General features: G+C 40.4%; 1 protein-coding gene across 1 annotated transcript in view; it reads right to left on the minus strand.

The window, feature by feature from the left end:
* The window catches only part of LOC115480025 (septin-2), a 116,919-nt gene that overhangs the window by 89,714 nt on the left and 10,025 nt on the right, over positions 1 to 17,180 (minus strand). Inside the window, exons 2-5 of the mRNA XM_030218412.1 lie at positions 15,124 to 15,175; positions 14,596 to 14,695; positions 4,824 to 4,910; positions 4,339 to 4,462 (exon numbers count right to left, since the gene is read on the minus strand). Of these exons, the coding sequence (XP_030074272.1) occupies positions 4,339 to 4,462; positions 4,824 to 4,910; positions 14,596 to 14,695; positions 15,124 to 15,150 (338 nt within the window). The 5' untranslated portion in view covers positions 15,151 to 15,175. The remainder of the gene's footprint in view (positions 1 to 4,338; positions 4,463 to 4,823; positions 4,911 to 14,595; positions 14,696 to 15,123; positions 15,176 to 17,180) is intronic.

The raw sequence follows: 17,180 nt of genomic DNA on the forward strand, positions 1-17,180 counted from the left end.
AACTGCGGCCTCACCTTGAGAAATGCGTTCAGTTCTGGTTGCCATATCTCAAAAATGAAATAGTGGAATTAGAAAAGGTTCAAAAAAAAGTGACCAAAACGATAAAGGGGATGTCTTAAAGGTGTTGTCTTCAAAAGACTGTTATGCTTTACATATGCATATATTTCCTGTTAACTTTGGCATTAAAAAGATTGCACAAATTAAATTTCTGGAAATAACAGAAATGGAACACTTGTCCTTAGGAAAAAGAAAAACAAAATCTCGGAATCAGGTCAAGGCAAAACAACGGTTGCTCTCAGTGTCCTCTTAGTCACATGACGCTGGTCTAAGCCAGTGCTTCTCAGCACAATCCTCAGGTCACACCCACCCAGTTGGGTTTCCAGGATATCCACTATGAATATGCCGAGAGAAATCTGCATGCACTGTCTTTATTTTGTGCAATCATGTGCATATTCATGGTGAATTTCTTGAAAGCACAACTGGCTAGGTACGTCCTAAGGACTGAATAGAGAATCACTGATGTAAACCATAGCTGAACAAATATCCAGCAAGTGGCAGTCATGCCGGTGACCCCTGCTGGCCAGTTTAATATCAGCACAAGCAGCAGCGCACTGATCAGTCAGGCACAGGATCTCACATCAGGCTTGGTGTGTAAAGCTGATACTGAAGTACAAAAATGCTGAGTGCTTGAAAACAGCCAGATATGGCAAGCATAAGACAGGAAGTTCAGAATGGGAAAGGCAGCTGCATTATTTAAAAAGTGTTTTCCTAGCAGTCCAAGATCTCTAGCAGGCACACCCTCAGCTTCTACATGCCAAACTGCTACACTCGAAGAGAGGAAAGGCCTGTCCTGAATGCGTTTTAACATTACTTCCAAGACCCTTGATTATGCTTTCATCCAACATCATCAACTGGATAAACAGCTAACAACAGAATCAGCCAACTGAATGAGAGAGGGGAGAATGAGGGAGTAAAAGCAAAGCAGAAAATGCAAGAGGCACAGACACAAAAAGGTCCCAAGCAGGCTATTATCTCAGATTTATAGCCTGAAAGGTCTGACCTTATAACCGTGTTTCTATAGTTCCCTGCAGTATTTGGTTGGCATTTTAAACCAGATTGGTGTATTTCAGGCTCAATAGATTCAGAAGCATTGTTGGAAAACGCCTGGGATTTATGAAGTATTTTCCTCCCATGCAGTTCTGCTGCCCAAAGAATCTGTTTTGTTTTCATGCCAAGTCCAAGGCATACATTTAACACAGAAAGAAAAAAAATAATGGAGGAGACTAGTATACTATCAGGGATTCCAGTTACATTCCTACCAGTTTCTAGGCTAGAATATCATGAATACTCACCAATTTAAGGCTTCCATTAGCTGCAGTGCTGTCCACAGTCTCCTCCACAGAGCCCTTGTGAGCACACAAATCGCCACAGTGAAGGCACAAGGCACCAATGTCACCAAGCACAGAATGCTCTTGGTCCTTTCCTCAGTCCTTATATCTTCCAAAAATGGCATGGTGTAGAACAAAGGTTTACAGTCTCCCTCCCCAATAATGGTGACAGTTTAATACAGATAGGCATTGTCTTAAGCCCAGATTGCTACCAGCTTTCCCATCACTGTTGCTGAGCAGAGGCCTGCACCTTCCAGATTCTGGGAAACACCTGTCCCGGCATCACTCTATCATCTTTATTTAAATAGAAGATGCCATATCCTGTTCTGCTGCGACAACAAACAAGCCTCTAATTACATTACATTTAAACGGTTCTTTTGGAGGAAATACAAAAACAAGATCTAATAATAATAATAAAAGGCCACAAGGTGCCAAAGAATACACAGAATAGCCTGACATAACAAAAAAACGACAGCATAATTGCTGTCAGCTCACAGGAAAGCTGTTCTATGGTAACTTTAAAAGAAGTCCTTGAGTAACAGGCCCTGACTGGCCAACAGCTACAGCTCCCATTTTCTTGTACAATAAAAACTGGATCCTGAACAAATTCAAAGAACTGCTTTAGGAGCAATTTAAAAGCAAATACATCTAGCGGAAGAACCCTTCCAGCCAACGAGCTGCCTGGGGACTTAGGCCACTACAATTTCTAAGAGACATTTGCAACCAAATGACATTCAATATTAGTACAATCCAGGAAACCTCTGTATAATAGCCATGACAGGAAGTTCCTTTATTTGAGCTGGATAGACTAAATCCTGACCATCTCCATGAGCTCTGTTTGCACTGAAATACCCTGTGTTTGTCATCAGTGATTTATATATTCAAATTGATATTTTTATTGGTCTTTATTATTCTACATAAGAATTACCCTTGATGTAAGCACGACTGCCAAAACAAACTATGCTGGGTTTTCATTTTTAATGGCTTAATATATATATTTTTTTAAAACCAATTCCTTACATTACTGTAAGCATTAACATATTACATTGAAGTTTACTTCTATTACACTTTTAAATGCATTAGGTATTTTGTGGTGTTTATTTTTATATGACCATCACCAACTAACTTTTGGTTCATTGTTTTCCCTCAAGGTCCTGCCACTATATGTCACCATCTCTGAAAAAAGGTGACTAAACAAAAAAGGAGGTTTTAATGAATTCTATTTGGGCAAGCAATTCGTAATACAACCATCCAAATCCCATCCTTTTATGTGGGGGAAAAAAAAAAGTTAACAGAAGTTCTAACATGTAACTTTTCTCAGACTGCTTATGGACCCACAACATGAAAAATACACAATTCTCAACATTTTGGATCTTCTACTTTAGTCATCTTTTCCCATAAACGGTCACATATGTTCTCCTGCTCTCAAATCCAGAATATCCCCTACAAAGCGGCATGTTCTCTGTCAACTCCTGAAGTTATCCTGTATCCACAGCAAGGCAGCGCACAATGGAGTCACCAATGCAAGAAGGTATCTCAATGCCAGACACAATGCGCTGAATGAAGGTAATGCCACTCACTCACACTAATTATTCAGTCACATATTTACAGCTAGAGTTACTAGCACAAGCTAACATCAATGCATGTTATTCTACCACAGATCCACTTTACGCAATGAGATCCAGAGACTAATAATGTGCCTTAACAGTGGTAATGCACAATAGTTCACATAAGCTACCAATTCAGTCCAGATCTGATAAGACAAAGAGCTAGCTCAGACATCACTATATCAGAATTTATTGAGGGAGTGATTCTGGGGAAAGAAGTGGAATCGTTTAACAAAGGTAAGAATTTGGTAGTGAGAAAACCCAGGAAACAGTACAATATCCTATCATATTAGGACTCTTTCTATTGAAAGAGAGGAGAGGCCAAAACTAAATATTATTCTCTCAACCATAACACTGCTCTAGGATTAGCAAGGGAGAGATACTTCAGCCACAAAAAGTTTAACCCCGTTGAGCAACGTAGAATCAAACTAGGGGAAATTGGAATTAAACTCACTGATTCAACGTGGATTACTGTTCCACAACCCAGCAAAGGTTGAGTGTCACCAGGCGTTCTGCCACTCCCCATTATCCTATAGCTACAGCCAGGAAAAAAAAAATCATTCAAAAAAATCACGTAGGCCTGTATCAAAGATCTTAACAGAATAAACAAATTGATTCAGCACACAATCAACAGGAAAGCCTCTTTATAACACAATGCTGCAGCCCAAGAGCTCTTGCTGTGACTAGACTGAGGAAGGAAGCTGAAACCAGCATGAAGCACTAAGCAGGCACAATTATAACCTCATACACACATGCAGAGAGCATTCAGCCAATATATACCCATAACCACACTTCTCTGAACAGGGTCCTGCTGGTCACCCACACATTTTCAACTTAAGCACAATATTAAAGCAGCATTTCATCAACGGAGGAGTAAGGTGCTGGTTCGCAAGTACCCTCCACTCACTTAGGGTTGACAATATATTTCCTTAGGCTTGCTCTGGGTGCTGTGATTTCAGCTGCTCACTTACCCACTGCTGAGACCCATAGAGCAATAAAAAAGGAGGAGGACAACCAGAGAGAGCGCAATAGGGCATGGCAAAGAAATTAATGTTTGTAGACACAGGTTCAGACCACACAATCCCTCAGTCAGGCTGAAATGCTGCCTTAGGACATAATTGGGTACTGCGATTTCAGCACCTCTCTAACTTTAAACTTGTTTTGTTAATAGTTTTTTTAACACGTTTTGAAAGCTGATGTCAAAGATATAACCACATACACACAATTCCAGGGTCCTTGAGAACAATCCAAGTTAAAAAGTTCAAATAGAATGCCCTCTTCACAATCAAAACTTGGAACCAGCAATGCAGTAACTTATTCTGCTCCTTCTCATGTCAACTTACCAGTCCTGGCTGTTGATGGCATCACCATAGCCTGGTGTGTCGACCACAGTTAATCGGAGCTTGACACCCCGTTCCTCTATCTCCACTGTGGATGCTTCAATCTGTACCGTTCTCTCAATTTTTTCTATTTGGAGAAAAAGGGTTCAAGAAATGTAAAGCTAAGCCCCTCCCGATCTGGGATCACAGCCCACAGTTTGAGAACCACTGCCTTAGTTAGCCCTTTGTGTAGGAATGTATGATGGTGAAGGTAACAAAAGGCTGGCAATTAGCATAGCAACAACCCATGTTTACTAAGATTAATCATAGTGGAAGGAGATAGTCTTGACAACATCTAAGCGCTTATTTCTTGACAGAGCAACCAGAGAGAAAATAACATGTTGGCCCTTCCGCTGCTTTTTGACAGGATGTTGGCATTCCTGATGCAAATGTACCCCTAACATTGTAAAGAAGCTAATCAAAGCTAGCAGTGATCGTGCTGTACTTACCAGCAGCCCCTGGAATGTAGCGTTCCGGGTAAAGATCAGTCAGAAAGAGACTGTTTATTAAGGTTGATTTCCCAAGACCAGACTCACCTAGAAGGGGAAAGGGTGGGGGAAAAAAAAAAAAAAAAGTTATGAAAGCCTGTCCTTCACATTTCCATCTCCTTCCACATTCCAGAGATGTAAGTTTGCTTGCTTGAATACTTGAAAAGAAAAACTGGAGAAAGTAGAGCTTACCTGCTAATTTTCTTTCCTTTAGTCGCAACAGATTAGTCCAGAACTTGCAGGTTATGCTCATCTTCCAGAAAGGAGAGATAGAGCTCTGCTGTAAAGAACACTGTGCAGTGGCTCCAAAAGACTATTTCAATAACAAAGCAGTAGAACTGACTGGAGACATGAATGAACATCTCCTGCCTCCTTTATGAAGCAAACACATAGAGAATAGCATCAAACCAGAAATGTGTTAATAATATCAAATAATCAAGGTTGTGCCTCTTAATAAAGTTGTCTTAAGAGCAAATCATGGAAAAAGTACATGTATGGCGTAAACAGAGGGGTAGATTTCTTAACTGATCTGTTGAGACTAAAGGAAAAAATTATCAAGTAAGATCTAATTTCTACCTTAGTGTCACCAACTGATCAGTCCAGAACTTGCAGGATGCAGAAAAGAAGTGCTCAGGTTGGGAGGGAAACAAACTCCCGCTAAAAGAACTGAAGTTCCAAAGGAAGCTTCACTCCCGGCTGAAACATTGAATTAGCAGTGTTTAGAAAAGGTATGACAGAAGTCCAAGTTGACGATCTGCAAATTTTTTTTATGGTCACTGCCCACAACTTTGCTGAAAAGGTAGCAATTCTTCTGATAGAGTGAGCTTTGATATCCAAGGGTAACTGCTTGCTAGAACATAAAGCTGAGCAAGCCAAATCAATCAGCCATAGTGGCTTTAGATATAGGCATTCCCTTTTAGAAACTAGGGGGAAAAACAAAAAAGATGGGCAGAGCATCTGAATTCATTGGTAACCTCCGGATATTTCTGAAGGGTCTTATGCACATCCAGTAATTTCAAAAGACTCATAACCTCTCTCTGAAATGAAAGAAAATTATACTAGCTGATTCAAATGGAAGGAAGTGACCACTTCAGAAGAAAGGAAGAACCATTCTAACGGTAACTCTAGCTTTCCAAGAAAGCAAAAGGTCCCTACAGGAAAGGACTTGGGTTTCAGATATCCTTCTACCTGACATAATAGCCACCAGGAAAACTGTTTTAAGGTGAGGTGTTCTAATGTAGAATTCTGGAGAGGATCAAATTGAGACTTCAAGAGAGCCTTAAGCATCAAGCTAAGACTCCATCCACTATGGACAAGAGAGTTCTAAAGGCTGCCTCTGAATCATGCAGTTGCTACCAATTTTACCTTAAGTGAGTTTAACACTAGCCTTTCTTAAATAACTCTTCCAAGAATGCCAGAATATGGGCCAGGGAAGATTGAAACAGAGGAATATCCCTATTAAACACTATGCCTCAAAGGTTCTCTAAACTCTAGTATAAGCCACTGAAGTACATCTTTTCCTATATTATCAGCACAGCTCTTCTTAACTTGGACCTTTCAAGAGCCAAGGCCTTCTGGGCCAATCGGGAGCACCAGCACTATCTTTGGCACACGTTTTTTCACCCACTGGAAAAGAAAATGAGCTTCCAGGGCTAGGGGAACACGTCATTCCTCCTTGCCTGGTGATATAAAAAAATGCTGTCACGTTCATTCAGGTGAAGCTGGCGAGGATTCTGTCTGACAGATTCAGGGAATACTGGCATTCACCAAATAGCTCTCAATTCCAGATGATTGATTGTCCGTCTGCAATACTTCTGTAGGAGTCTATCACCCCTAAACTGTGTGAAGACAATGAGCTCCCCATTCATTCAAAGAGGCTGGCATCTGTGGTCACCCCTACCCATTCCAGAGATGCTAGGGAGATCTTTCTGAAGGTTGGCTGATGCAAGGGACTGGCTGGAGAAGGTTCACTACTGTGGAGGTTACTTGGATACTCTCTTGACGAGACAAGGCCCTTACTAACCAAATCATCCAGGTTAAGTATGGACCAGAGCTTCCAAGTTATCCAGTTTCAGGAGGAAGGTTTTAGGTCAGTCCAGGATTTTTGCCAACTTCATCCTGATGCATTATGGGACCTGCAGCACTGATTTCAATAGGCAGAATCAGGAAATGCAAATATCATGCCACTTTGGAATAAATATTTAAAACCAGGAACCCTCAAGGAACTGAGTAAGTTCGCAACTCTGTATAGACCCAGATTCCCTCATGGGAAAGGAAGATCTCTACCACATCTATAACCTTTGAAAAAGTTCTGGGAGCTAGGAAGACACCAAATAGCATCATTTGAAACTTAATTGAGAAATGGAGGAAGTTCTGTTGAGGAGACCAAACAGGAATGTTAAAATATGATTCTTTGAGGTCTAGGGAAGCGAGGCATTCACCAGGCTGAACTGAAGCAATCACCAACCTTAGGGTTTCCATTCTGAAGTGCTGGACTCTGAAATCCAGAGCTGGACAAAAGGAACCTCATTTCTTGGGTACTACAAAATAGATTGAATACCTTCTGTTTAGTATAAAGCTGTCTGGTTTTGCAAATCAGTCAACTTTGTATATATAACTTATTCCCTTATTTATGATCTAGTAGGGCAATTAGGTAGCTTGTGTCTTCTTGGTCTTCTCACAGACCATAGACAGGCTTGCTTAGCTCTAGTAATGGGCCATAAACTTTAACAAGTGTCTGTTTGCTTCAAACAGGCTCTAAACATAATACAGGGACATTTCCAGTGAAGGACAAGTATGAGTGAAAACTATATGAGGGAAGGAAGTTACAAAGGGCAAATGATGAATATTTGAGAAATATACCAAAGAAACAGAATTATGTGAAGGTGATCTTAGAGGTCAGAGTTGAAGAATACCAGATAAGTAAGAGAGAGAGAGAGGGAAAGGGGGGGAGAGAGAGAGAGAGAAGGGGGAGAGAGAGAGAGAGAGAGAGAGAGAGAGAGAGAGAGAGAGAGAGAGAGAGAGATTTTATTTTCCTTATACTGAAATTTGGACTGATATAAATAAGAATTCAATGTTCTGTAATACTGGGATAAAATAATTTTTATTGAAACCATTTATTTACTCTAATAAATTTTAGCATTATTATAAAAGAGAAAAACTGAACTCTAAAGTGTTTTTCCTTTGCCAGAAGATTTTTTTTTCAGGTCTCTTCTGTTCAGCTCCCCCCCTTTTAGAGGCAAGAAGGGAATGCCCTATACAATTCCTAGCTCCCATTCTTCCTCTGGCACCTGTTTCACTGCACCCAAATGAAATAGAACCTGTCAGGTGGTTTGAACTGCCTGGAACAAACATCTGAGGTTGCTCATAAAATTCTTTACAGGGATAGGAAACAGGGGCCTTGGTGTACCCCACTTGTCTTATTATCAAGTGCAGGCGGCCACTGAGAGGTTTCAAACCCCATCCTCATAAGCTGTGGATTGTGTTGGAGCAGGCTCAAGTTGGTCCAATGAACTTGGCCTCTTTGTTGTGGGTGTCTCCTCAGCATAGGGAGCTTACAGTAACGACTTCCCTATAAGGAAAGGCTAAAGCAGCTAGGGCTCTTCAGCTTGGAGAAGAGATGGCTGAGAGGTAATGCTGTCTACAAAATACTGAGTGGAGTGCAATGGGTACAGGTGAATCACTTGTTTACTCTTTCCAAAATACTAGAACTAGGGAGCACGCAATGAAGGTATTAAGTAGTAAATTAAAACAAACCAGAGAAAACATATCTTCACTCAATGAGTAATTAGACTCTGGAATTCGTTACCAGAGAATGTGGTAAAAGCAGTTAGCTTAGAAGGTTTAAAAAAAGGTTTGGATAATTTCCTACAGGAAAAGTCCATAAGCCATTATCAAGATGGACTTGGGAAAATCCACTGCTTATTCCTAGGATAAGCACCATAAAATCTGTTTTACTGTTCTGGGATCCTTCCAGGTACTTGTGACCTAGATTGGGCATTGTTGGAAACGGGATACTGGGCATGATGGACCTTTGGTCTGTCCCAGTATGGCAATGCTTATGTTCTTATGTACTTGCCCCACTACTCATTATACTCTTCAGGTCTGAGATTGCATGGGATGAGATCAAGACTTTAAATTATCAAAAGTTCTCCTATTGTGGATAACACTTGTTTTCCACCTGGTCAAAGCCCCGAGGGTTTTAGGCAGTGGCATCTGATGCTGTTCATTTCCTGGGGGCAACTTTTTGATGGAAATGACTTAATACCTTTTAAAGAGCTGGCTTGTGACTATCAATTGCCACTAAGTTTTGCTTATTTGCAGATCACTATTTCTTAACTTCGAAATCTATTAAGCTTGTTGTCACATGGGAAAACACTTTCCTGGAAGATTTTTGCAATACTCGTAAATTAAGTGCTGTATAGCTGAGCTAAGTACTCGATATGAGGAGCGTGATTTGAAGGCAATGGAAGCAATGTTGCCGCACTTATCTAGAGCCATTAACTTTCAAGAGAATGGGATTAAATTAATGTATCGTTGGTATCTTACTCCTGCCAGACACCATCACATTTTCCTGCTATTTCTGCTTCTTCAGGAGGTCTTATAATCCAAACTGAAGAACAAGAATAAAGTCTTTATTAACACAAAAATATATACAAAAACTTAAGCAGAAACAATTTAAGTAAATAAATAGCTGAGCTACTAGGATTAAAAAACTGCACCTGACTGACTAGATCAAGTGACAAAAAAACGCCCAGCTTTGATCTGGTATTAAACAGGTCAGATGACAACGAGTTTAACCGACCAATCAGCGCAAGCTAGCAAACTCAAAACAGATTGTACCCCCTGAAGATGCCAAACTTTTTGGTGAAACCCGGATCTTGGCTGGGGCATTCTGAATTACTTCTGATTCTGGGACACTTGGGGCACCCTTTATCATGCCTATTATATGCCAGAAGCATTGTTGCAAGCTAAGTACTCCTTATTTATATTATAAATTGGACTGTGCTGAATCATAAGATTTATGAGGCTTATATGAACAACTTTGGACAGTGCGATGATTGAAATAAGGGTGCCTATATGTGATTGTTATATACACTTTGGGCACTGTATTATTTCTGAGCACTAAATTTTTAAGCTCTGGATACTTTAAGTGGCTGTGAGAAACTGCCAAGGCCATCTCTTTATCCAAAGCCCCTAGAAGATCATAACGATTGTCTGCAAAATTTGACAATTCTGATTATTTGACAGAAAGTCTAGGGAAGATATGGAATCCGACTACTGCTCTGAAGAGCTAGCCTGTTAAATCCAGCAAACACAAGCTCAGGTGGAATAAGCACCACAAACTGTAGCCTGGAGACACAAGGAAGCCACTTTATAAGAAAGCTTCAGAGATGTTTCTAGCCTACAATCCTGCACTTCTTCATGACAGGTGTGACCAATGTATCCACCTTAGGAAACAAAGTTGTACAATTCATCTGGGAAAAGAGGATACAGCCGAGAAATAGTCCAAGCTTTGAAATCAGATTCTGCATAGCCGCAAATGTGAAATGCTTTAGGAGGCTTCTTTGTTCCCCAACATAATCAAATCAGACATAGCAGTGAAACCCTGAGGAATGGGAAGAAGGGATGTTAAACTGTACAGCGCTGTGTAACCCTAGTAGCGCTTTAGAAATGTTAAGTAGTAGTAGTATATTGAGAACCTGCAAAGCTTTTGTTATCAAAGTAGGGAACTCTTCCTTGTGAAGGAGACTTGCTGCAGTTGGGTCAACCCCCCTCAACAGAACGAGGTCCACTCAAACCTGTCCTGGGGGACTACCAGCCAGTCAGGTTTTCAGTTAATCCCTAATGAATATGCATGAGGCAGATCTGTATGCCTGTCACCTCCATTATATGCAAATCTGCTAAAAGAGGTTTCCAACATCTGAATGAACAGAAGTAACCAAGAAAGCCACTTCAGACCTCGGATATGAGAGTAGAGATTCAAAATGTAAGTCAGGCTGGTTCTCTTTTTTTGAGGATGCTTGCTCCTGAATCTGAAAATAAAAAAAAAGAACCTGGCAGCTCCTGTGAAGGCTGTGACCTTTTTAACAAATATACCTGATGGAGCAAGAGCACAAATTCAGTAAAAAAAAATGGAGTAGTAAAAAAAAGGGTCCAAATCCTCCCATGGGAACAGAGTCAGTGCTGTGGCGAAAAAAAATTCACTGGAAAAATAGCTATCTGAGGCGATCGAAACATGCTGGCTGAAGCCAGGAGCAGTGTAGGAGAAGCAAAGTTGGCTGCTAATGCACAGTCTGAGGAAACTGAGCAGAGCCCGTCAAATGTTCCCCTCAAGCCACCCTATCACATATCAAGCTGGGGCCTCCCACAGAACCTGAGGTAGGCAATTCAGATCAGGGAGAAAAATGGAGACACAAAGTGCAATGATCCAGAGCTGTTTGCCAAGCTCCACATCGGAAACAGCATTTAACAGATTCAGAATGTGCTGCAAATGGGACCATAAAGGAAGTGACTACTGCTTATATGAGGAGAAAAAAAAAGTACTCACCAGCACCAAGATAATTTCCCCCCGAAAACAAGGGAAATAGAGCAGAAGAGCTCCACAGGCTACACTAATGGAGGAGATGCTTACCAGGATGCTGAAGCAATAGCTGAGAGAAAGCCCCTTTTAAAGAAATAGCCGCTATTTATTTTATTATTTGAAAGGAAGCAGAACAGTAGCAGCAAGAGAGCCAAGGAAGGGAGAGACCTGGCACCACCTAAAAGGCTAGAAGCCCAGAGCCTTTTCCCCAGCTCTACTGCATCCATAGAACTAGGCCAGGAGCAAGCATCTGAATAAAAGTCCAAGAGCTGCACAGGTTAGCACCAGGAATAACGAGCATAGAATGTTTGTACATTTGGGAAGCTCGCCAGGTGCCCTTGGCCTGGATTGGCCGCTGTCGTGGACAGGATGCTGGGCTCGATGGACCCTTGGTCTTTTCCCAGCGTGGTATTACTTATGTACCAGCTGCTGGAGATAAAGAAATACTGATTTGAAGCAACTGTACAGTGTCCTTTACGGCAGAGCTCCTTTTGTACTCTCTATTTCCACCTGATGGTAGATGAGCATACCCCACAAGTTCTGGACTGATCTGTTGGTAATATTAAGGAATAAAAAAAATGAATTTTCTAATCTGGTGGGCCCCCTCCCTTGATATTTCCAGCCGACTGAGTGCAGATTTGCCCCCAAGTTTCTCAACATATAGAACACTGTAAAGTTTAGAGATGTGAATATTTTTTTTACCTCATCTGCAGAATATTTAGTGTAATGTAATGTGAAATTACGCTAATTAGTATGAAATGTTATCATAAAATCTTTTCAACTGGACAGACTGGATAGACCATTTTGGTCTCGGTGTGCTCCATTTAATATGTTCAACACTTCAGTAAAATTCTCACCACCACTCTCAAAACTAAAATGTTTTGCAACTTTTCAGAAAGTGTGAAGCAAAGTTTAAGCAAGTTTAATGTTTCCTTGGTATTATAGAGGTATAAGCTTTTGCCTAAAGGCTGGCTGGGTAAGTTGGGGGTACACATGGAGGAGAGTGGAGACTTAAAATGGAATAGAGAACTGTTGTATATATATATTTGTCCAATAAAAAACATTTCAAAGCAGCAAAATTCCACAGGACAGCAGCACAGGCAGCGTTATAAGAAAAGGAAGTGAAGGAAAAAGCAGCATTTTGGATTTAGCTCACTCCTTTTTCAGTAGTAAGTCAAGGTAAGTTACATTCTGGTATAGTAGGAATTTTTGTGCCTCTGGAGGGCTTACAATCTAAGTTTGTATCTCAGGCAATGGAGGGTTCAGTGACTTGCCCAAGATCACAAACAGCAGCAGTGGGATTTGAACCCTGACTTGTCTAACTTTAAGCTCCTCCTCCATCTTGGCTTCTATCAGTCTTGTCGTTCCATGACTTATGCTTATTATTATTCCAACCTTTCTTTTTAGCCCTCTCTCCTTAGGGCTAGGTTTAAAACCTCTGATCTTAGGACACACTCAGCCGGCCAGTCAGGTTTTACAGGATATCCACAATGAATTGCATGACAGATTTGCATGCAATGGAGGTAATATATGCAAATTTATCTCATGCATACTCTGTGGGTATCCTGAAAGCCTAAATGGGTTGAGAACCACTACTTTAAATCAAAGCTCAGCCCACCGCTTCCCAAAGCTCGAGGTATCCATTTGCTTTTCTTTGTATTTGGCTCCAGCCATACTTTCCACCTCTTGGGATATGCCCAAAATCCTGATGCCATAAACCTACGTTTACAACTACTCAAGGATCTGCCCCTCTTATTTACTCACCACTCCTAACCACCCTAGTCTGGTCATTTTATGAACAGACCTAAGCCATCCCAGAATACTGCAATCAGGTCACTAGACTTTCAGCAACAACCACTGAACTGTGAATGCTGCCTCTGTAGCCCTCCCTCACTTCCCCCAACTAACTTGGCATTCACTTCTACAACAGTCTTGGATTATGCAAAATAGCATTCCACTCAGATTAAGTAAAAACTGAATGCAACAGCAGTGTGCTCCCAGTTACAAAGTGGGAGCTTTTCAGGTCCCTTCAAACTACCAGGACAGGGCAATCTGATAAGAAGAGACCCACTTTACTGATTTCCAAGTTAGAGAGGGAAGGTCTAGTTCTACAACACAGAGGTTCAACTTCATTGCTCAGGACTACAGTTTAGTTTAATTTTTTCAGAATATCCCTAATGAATATACATCACACACATTTGCATGCACTGCTTCAGGAAAACACACCCAGCATCCCTTCACCCTCATTACAAACCAAGCTAGGTAGCTCTTAGCTACAGCAGACATGACTGCGTCAAGAAATCACAAATCAGTACAGCCTGATAAAATTTTCTGGAATATGAGAAAAAAAAAAAAGCATGGATTATCCCAGAACAGTTCTTTTGACACCTGGAAAAGTATATTTATTTCATAAATTAGCATATTACTTACTCTAATTGTTACTTAGTAGAGTACTAGTTTAAAGTTACCGCCCACTGGAAAACATCTGAGCAGTTTACAAAAATGTATCAAACAAATCTAAGCCAACTGAATATCAGTATTTAGCTGTATCAATGTGTATATACTCAGTAACAGAAACAGTGGCAATTAAAACAAGACAAAAACAGAAAAAAAACAAGTCAAATAATTTCAAGCATTGATTCCTGGTAATTGCTGTTCCTCAGTCTTCTGCCACCGTCAGTGACAGAAGCTTACTAGTTTTATATTAAATATTCAAATTAAATTTTTTTTTTTTTTTTTTTGGGGGGGGGAATAAAATATTCCCAAAATTTTAAACTGATTTGAAAACTCATCTCCAGATGCACAGGAGTTAGTAAGTCATTTTGTGCAGGTGGAAGAATAAGAAATTACATGAGATAAAATGTATTACTTGGGGCATTCCTATGGGTAACAATTTTAAAAAGGGATATGGAAAGCTACTAGTAACTAATGATGTTCTTTAAGTTGTTTCACATGATCAGACCTCCTAGATCCTGTAATACTGCAATAAAACTTATTCTGAATTACTTATAAACTTCTGACAACAAATTGTCTCAAGCCTTGAAGCAAAGCATTAGAGTAGTTCGGTCGATTAATCAATAGGTTTTTTTTTTTAACCAGTTATTTTTAAACAACCTATCAGAAGGTATCCCAGAAAGCACAAGTACCTACCCACTACCATGAGTGTAAATTCAAAGCCTTTTTTCACAGACTTCCTGTGCACTTGGTTAGGCAGATTAGCAAAGCCCACATAGCCGGCTGAGTCAGAGAACTAGAGAAGAAAGCAAAAGAATTCACAAATGAAAATATGGAAAGTTCAAGAACAGTGCTGGGCAGACTTTTACGGTCTGTGCCCTGAGAAAGGCAAGGAAAAATCAAACTTGAGTATAAAGTATCACATATCAGGTAAAATGAGTTTATCTTGTTGGGCAGACTGGATGGGCCGTACAGGTCTTTATCTGCAGGCATTAGATGGCTCTCCTGTCGTTATCATGCACCATGTGCAACTTCATACATAAGAACATGTAACCTGAACTATGAAATGAATATCAGAGCAGCACATCAGTGTAACACACAATCAAAGAGCTCCCAAAGCCTTCAAAATTACTAAAGAGAGGCTGTAAACAGGTATTTCTCAATAATTATTTCTTCTTGAGAGCTCAGACATTCTTATTGCAAAAGACTTTTTTTTCTGCTTACCTTAACTTTTTCACCAGACTGCGACATAATGTGTCAATTTAAATTCTAACCCCTGGGAAAACAAGTCAACAAAAGAAATGTTATAAAGCACAAAAGTAAAATTAAGGAAAGTGACAGAAGACAGGAAAGCAGAACTCTAAAAACTGGCAAGGAAACAATGATTCAGTGATAAATGTACCAAATACAAAATACCTACAGCAAGGGTTCTTATCCCATACCCCTTTAACTGATCAATGAAACCATCACACCCCATTTGAGTAACCACCCAAGGAAACAAATCCATCTGGACGGAGTACATACAAATAATTAAAAAAAACAAAAACAGAAAAGTCCAATTTCATGATAGGATAGAAAAGAAAAAATTGAAGTCCGTTACCATGGCTCCAGGCCTCGGCCCAGAGTCCCCACTAGCCAACACAGCTTAACTCGCAAATAAATAGATCTTGGATCAGCAGAAAAAAAGCTTCGTGAAAAAATGAGTACAATTAATTCTTAGCCTGCTCATTTTCCCCTAGAGCATGTCCTCCAGGGCAGCGTTTCCCAAGTCCGGTCCTGGAGCACCCCTTGCCAGTCAGGTTTTCAGGGTATCCACAATGAATATGCATGAACCTGATTTGCATACACTGACTCCATTATATTCAAACCTCTTTCATGTATGTTCATATTCATTGTGGATATCCTGAAAACCTGATTGGCAAGGGGTGCTCCAGGACCGGACTTAGGAAACACTGCTCCAGGGATTAAATAAAAGGAGGTATCTGTGATACACTAGGGTGTTTGCTCTGCTTTTCCAATCACTTAGATAAAAATGTCTGCTTCTGTAAGTAGCTACAGCCCAATGCAGACATTTAAAAAACGGCTCCAGTTCCAACTCTACAGCATTTGCACTGAACGAGAATTATGAACACCTGAACTCAGCATATGGCCACTAACGAAGACTCCAAGATCACCAAGCACATGTGAATGATAAACCATAAAGCAATACAGAAATGCCCAGATACAAAAAAAACCTGTAAAAGATAACCAGGATAGGAGAAATGCATCAATATAACATTCAGGTTCAGCAGTCAGCAGAATTTTACACAGACTATAATCTGCAGAACACTGTTGACAATCTCAACAATACTCCTCCCTTAAACCCCTTAAAAACACTAGCACTCAACTGTCTCATTATATAGTAAAGAAAATGTTTCCAAAGGGATTCACAACAGTGACGTTATAGAAGTCAGGTATACAGCAGTCAGAGCTTGGTGAGCAGGAATTCAGATACCAAGTTACCCAGTTCCAGGCCAGAGATTTCTGACCATTCCGTCCTAGTGCATTAAGAAACCTGCAGCACAAATTTCAATGGGCAGGATCAGGCACTAAAAATACCACACTGCTTCAGAACTCAAGCTCAAAACCAGCACTAATCAAAGTCTCCAGTCTGGAACTGGGTAACTAGGTATCTCTGGACACCGTGTCCTATAACTCATACCGGTATAGTACCCTGCAAAGGCAGAAGGAACTAAGTCTTCACATGCTGAAAAATAAGTTAAGTGCCTATCTGTAATCTAAGAAGTATGGCCCATTTATAATGTATACTGGACCTGCATAGCCCCTTCAGGATCTCCAATATTTCAGAGGTAATAGGTAGTAAGATCCCTGCAGAGATACCAAGCAAAACCTGTTTTTTACCATTTTTCCACATCAGCCAAAATGGACTGACTTACTTCCTTCTGCCATTGCAGGGCAGTATAGACGTCAATACATGTCTGCTCAGTCTTTGCAGTAGTCTTTATTGCAAGACCAATAGTATTATAAATCACCAAGTCGCTACAATGGCCTGTTCATATAATTAAGAATTTCAATGCCTTAAGTCAGGCTCAATATCCCCTGGGACAGCTCCCCAAAGAGTCTTTTCTGAAATTAATTCCACAAACAGCAGGAGAGCTGAGTACTGTGCTGCACAATGCCACTTCCTGCTATATCTCTCACTGGGATGTTGTCAAATAAGACTGGAATTTAATTATTTTCTTTACTGAAATCTTAAACCCTGTAAGCAAGTTATTAAAAGA

Source organism: Microcaecilia unicolor, chromosome 11 (assembly GCF_901765095.1).
Source record: "Microcaecilia unicolor chromosome 11, aMicUni1.1, whole genome shotgun sequence".
Taxonomy (NCBI): domain Eukaryota; kingdom Metazoa; phylum Chordata; class Amphibia; order Gymnophiona; family Siphonopidae; genus Microcaecilia; species Microcaecilia unicolor.